This window comes from Vombatus ursinus, unplaced genomic scaffold (assembly GCF_900497805.2).
Source record: "Vombatus ursinus unplaced genomic scaffold, bare-nosed wombat genome assembly UNPS02014945.1, whole genome shotgun sequence".
Classification (NCBI taxonomy): Eukaryota; Metazoa; Chordata; class Mammalia; order Diprotodontia; family Vombatidae; genus Vombatus; species Vombatus ursinus.
In genome coordinates, this window is record NW_020954723.1 from 26,033,458 (window position 1) to 26,039,050 (window position 5,593).

Consider the following 5,593-nt stretch of genomic DNA (forward strand, 5'->3'; position numbering starts at 1 on the left):
CACATATACACATACATACATGTATGTATGTGTATATAGGTGTATATGCACATACATAATTATTTATATCCACACATGTGTATAACACATACACTGTGTATATAGATAACAATCTAGATGTTTGCATATTCTATCCCCATTAAAATGTGATACAGCTGAGAGCTGAGACTATCTCTTCTTGCTTTTCTTTGTATTCTCAGCACTTAAAACACAGTGCTTGGCATACAGCAGGCACTTAATAAATTATGATGAGGATGATAATAAAAAAATGATAATTAACTTAATAAATGACTGATTGACTCACCATTTAAAATAGTTACAAATTCTCTTTCTTCCTATCTCCCAGGAAATCAGCTAATACCAGACTCTAACTAGCCAGAGTAATTTTCTTCCACCCAAATGAGTGGTGGTACAGTGGGTAGAGTGCTGGGTCTAGAGTCAGGAAGACTTGGGTTCAAATCTGGCACCAGACACTAGCCATGTGAACTTGGGTAAGTCTGTTTAACTCAGTTTCCTCAACTGTAAGATGGAGTTACCAATCACACCTAATTTCCAGGGTTATTGTGAGGATAAAATGAGATGATATTTGCAAAGTGCTTAGCACAGTACTTGGCACATAATAGATACTATGTAAATACTAGCTATANTTCCAGGGTTATTGTGAGGATAAAATGAGATGATATTTGCAAAGTGCTTAGCACAGTACTTAGCACATAATAGACACTATGTAAATACTAGCTATAATTATTATTATTATTATTATTATTATTATTATTATTATTTCTGTTACCCCCCCCAAGAAACAGTCATGTGGTTGGTGTGACAGATACAGCCACCTAGTTTAAGGGGAGACCCTTAAGCTTGTCGTCCAAGGATCATATGTGTCAGAAGTGAGATTTGACCCTCTCATCCTCTGACATGAGACCTAATATTTTTTCCACTATACCACAGCAATGTGTAGCCCAGCTTGCCTGGGGGCATCTGGATGGTGTGCAAAGTACCAAAAAGGGGTCAGTCACAGGCAAGAGAGTAGTTATGGTCACTGCCCAGAGACTCCTATTACTAGATCACTGGAACATAGTTTTCAAGTTAGAAGGAACATTACTCCAACTCCTTCATTTTATAGATGGTGAAACTGAGGCACACAGAGATTAAGTGACTTGCTCAGGGTCACACAACTATTAAGTGTTTGAGGGAAGATTAGGACACGGGTCTTCCTGACTCTGGTCCGGCACTGTATGGACTCTGACACACCTCCCCACTAGTTCCCAGCCCTCCTTCCCTTAGAAGGCACTCTCACTTACTGAGAATGCAGGTGATGGCAGCAGCAGCAGAAACAGCAGCATCAGCGGCAGTCCCAGCAGCAGCAGCAAAAGGGGATGCTTCTTCATCTCCTGCACAGGAAGAAAAGCATTCAGTGCTTTTAATAAGCTCTGGGGTGCAAGATAGAGAGGGGAAGGACAAGGAGGGAACCAATCCCAAGAAGAATAAAGAAGTTCCCATCAATGCCTCCAGCATCTGAGGCCCTTCCCCTCTCAGAGAAGTCTCTAGTATGTATCACAATGTCCTCCCTCCTTTGTTAAAGTTTGTTCTAAGGGTGAAAAGGAATAGTGGATATGCACGGAGTCAAAGCCAACCCCATTGGCAGGTTGGTAGAGGAAAGTCACCCAAATGCAGACACAGAGGAGTCTGTATTTTGTCCTACAGGCAATGGGGAGGCATTGAAGCTTCTTGAGCTAGGCGGGCACTGAGGTCATCAGATAATGCACATCAGAATTATCCATTTGACAGCTGTGGAGAGACTGGACTGGGAAGAGAGAGACCAGATGCTGTGAGACCATGGAGGAGCTAATGCAAAAGGCCAGGCAAAAGGCGATAAGGGCCTTGACTAGAGTGCTTTCGGTGAGGATAGAGACAGAGGTCAGTTGAAGAGATAGAGGAGATGAGATTTGACAACCAATTGTATAACCAGGGTAAACAAGAGTGAAGAAAAGAGAATGACTCCTAGGTTGTGTACCCAAGTGGCTGGAAGAATCCATTGGCGAAGGCTTGGCAACTCACCTAGAACTTACAGGCTTAGAGTGGCTTGGAAAACTGAGAGGTTTAGTGATCTGCCTATAGTGTCAGAGTGACACACATTTATGTGTCAGAGTTAGGACTCCAACACCATGCCACCTTTCATATAGCCCTTTATAATTTATAAAGTACCTTTTTTTTGGGGGGGGGCACTGAGGTTAAGTGACTTGCCCAGGTCATACAACTAGTAAGTGTATGTGGCCAGATATGAACTTAGGTCCTCCTGACCCCAGGGTCAGTACTTTATTCACTGTACCACCTAACTGTCCCTATAAAGTACTTTCATAGCCATCATCTAACTTCATCCCACAACAATTCTGTGACATTAGCAGATCAGATATCTTCATTTTACATATGAAAAAAGTAAGACCCAGAGAGGTAACTTGCCCAGGATCACGCTGCTAGTAAGTGAAGGTTGCTCAGTCAGTTTCAGCTGTCTTCGACTCTCTGTGACCCCATTTGGGATTTTCTTGGGAATGATACTAGAGTGGTTTGTCATTTCCTTTTACAGCTCATTTTACAGATGAGGGAACTGAGGCAAACAGGGTAAAATGACTTGCCCAGGGTCACACAAGAATCAATTGGTGAACAAGAATTTATGAAACAGTGACTATGGGCCAGGAACTATAAAGATCTCGGAGAAACAAAATGGCCCTTGGTCTATCGTTCACCCCTCTGGGACTCATTTTCCTTCTCCTAAAAATGAAGGAACTGGACTTTACCATTTCCAAGTTCCCTACCAACCCTATAATTTTATCTATGGTTCTGTGAAATGACACATTAGGGAGCTACACAAGGTAAAGTGTCAGACTTGAAGTCAGGGAGAGACGAGTTAGAAACTTGCCTTAGAACAAAGAGTAGAGAACCTGTGATCTTCTAGGTCCTTGGGTGAGGCCTTTTGTCTGAGCCCAAGTTTTGATTCTTGATGCCTACAGCTCTTTCCTGGTCTACTACCTATGTATTGATAAAAGTACAGGATGTCCCAAGTCTAAGTGCTATTTTCTGCACTTGAATAGTAGTATCCTAAACACCAGATCCTTTTCCCTGCTAAATCCGTCAGTCACCTTCCTATTCTAAGAACTATAGCAGAAGATGGTAAGTGGCTGGGTTTTCCCCCATTAGCAAGTACAGAATTCTGTTCAGTTTCAGACCTCTGACTTCTAGAACCCACATTGCTGTTTGTTGTTGTTGTTCAGTTGTGTTTGACACTTTAATGACCCCATTTGGGGTTTTCTTGGCAAAGATCCTGGAATGGTTTGCCATTTCCTTCTCTAGCTTATTTTACAGATGAGGAAACTGAGGCAAACAGGATTAAGTGATTTGCCCAGGGTCACACAGCTAGTAATTATCTGAGGTCAGATTTGAACTCACGTCTTCTTGATTCCAGGCCTGGCATTCTCTATCCACTGTACCACCTACCTGACCCCAAGGACCCACATTGGCCCCTCTTTTTTTCCCCCCAAAACATTCTCAACTGGCTTTTCTAACAGGCAGACTTAAGCTTGAAGTTGGGAATTTTCCAACAGTCAGAGCAGTCCAAAATGGAGAATGGGCATCCCTGGGAGGTAGGGAGCTCCCTCTTAAAGGTGGTGTTTGAGCTGGATGACTATTTGTCCAACATATTGTCAGGGGCAGGTCATACTTGGTGACTAGTGAGTTCTCTTATAACACTGAAAACCTGTGGTTATAAATAAATGCTGCTTTGACCTGAAAGATCTTCTTCTCTATTTTCAGGTGAGGAATCTAATCCACTTCTGGTGGAAGAAACAATTTCTCCTCTAGGAAATTGTGAATAATAATCATAAGAACTGACTTAGGTACCGTTGTTCTACCTACAAGGGCATGCTTTTTCCCAATCCCTACTGCTACTCTTGTCTTTTCCAGAGGCAAGTTACAAACTGGAAAAACAGCACAGAATAAACAGACTTGTCAATTGAATGTCACAAATAAGAACATTTATTAAAAAAAAACCTCACAGAGCTATATGTGAATGATATATCAGCAGAGCAAGGTGGCATTGGCATAGAAAGGCCTTCCGAAGGACCTACATGTACAAAAATATTTATAGCAGCTCTTTTTGTGGTGGCCAAGAATTGGAAATTGAGAGGATGCCCATCAATTGGGGAATGGCTGAACAAGTGGTAGTATATGAATGTAATGGTATACTATTGTACCATAAGAAATGATGAGTAGGCAGACTTCAGAAACACCTGGAAAGACTTACGTGTGTGACCTGGGGCAAGTCACTTAACCCCAAATGCCTAAAAAATAATTTAAAAATTTTTTTAAATTAAAAAAAAAAAGACTTATATGAACTGATGCTGAGTGAAGTGAAAAGAACCAGGAAAACACTGTACACATTAACAGTCACATTGTGCCATGATTAACTATGATAGACTTAGCTCTTCTCAGCAATACAAATGATCCAAGACAATTCCAAAAGATTTATAATAGAAAATGCTGCCACATCCAGAGAAAGAACTAAGGAGTCTGAATGCAGATCAAAGCATACAATTTTCACTTTTTTTGTTGTTTTTTCTTTCTCATGTTTTTTTCCCTTTTGTTCTAATTCTTTTTTCACAACATGACTAATGCGGCAATATATTTAATATGATTATACATGTACAACCTATATCAGGTTGCTTGCTGTCTTGGGGGGTGGGGAGAGAGAGAGGGAGAAGATTTTAGAATTCAAAATTTTACAAAAATCAATGTCAAAAACTATCTTTACATGTAACTGGGCAAAAAAATTTAAAAATACTGTTAAGAGGGGGAAAAGACCTCCTCAATCTGGCTCCAGGCTTCCTTTCCTGACTTTTTTCACATTACTCCACTTCAGGCTGAGTGCTTGCTGTTCTATATCCCTGCTCCATGCATTCCCTCATTATATCTTGCCTCTTAGCTTCCTTCAAGGCTCAACACACATGCCACCCCTCCTCTTTCTTACGTTATCTGGTAATTACTCATCATTTTCTCTGTTGTATCTCCCGGTAAACTCTGCCCTCCTTGAAGGCAAGATATAATTTTCGTTGTCATCTTTATATCCCAGCTCCTAGCACAGTCAGTATGTATCATAACTCAGATGCTTAAAAATTCTTGAGTTGGCAGCAGAGGTGGGCATCAGGACCAAAGAGAATTTGGAGCTATGAGAGAGTAAAAATGAAAGACTTAAAATTGACAATGATATGAAAGATTGCTCCAAATCAATAACAATGAGAGAAATGTAAAGCAAAACAAGGTCTTACCTCCTACCCTGAAAATTAACTATAACAAAAGATGGAATGTTTGATGTTGGAGGGGCTACATAAAGATAAGTCACACAAATGTATGGCTGATGGAGCTGTGAATTGATCTAACCATTGTGGAAGACAATTTGGAATTATGCTTAGAAAGTGATGAAAGTGTCCATTCCGTTTGACACAAAGATTCCATTCTCAGGCATGCTCCATGTGGTACATCCCTGGTCAGATTCCATCCCAGTTTCCTCAGACTTTTCTATCTCCCTTCTCCATGAATC

At 40.8% G+C, this 5,593-nt stretch overlaps 1 protein-coding gene across 3 annotated transcripts in view; it reads right to left on the reverse strand.

Moving 5' to 3' along the window:
* Window positions 1-5,593, reverse strand: part of PAPLN (papilin, proteoglycan like sulfated glycoprotein) — an 82,864-nt gene that overhangs the window by 71,202 nt on the left and 6,069 nt on the right. For all 3 annotated transcript variants that reach the window (XM_027844807.1, XM_027844806.1, XM_027844808.1), the window contains exon 3: window positions 1,305-1,394. In XM_027844807.1, the coding sequence (XP_027700608.1) occupies window positions 1,305-1,391 (87 nt within the window). In that variant the 5' untranslated portion in view covers window positions 1,392-1,394. The remainder of the gene's footprint in view (window positions 1-1,304; window positions 1,395-5,593) is intronic.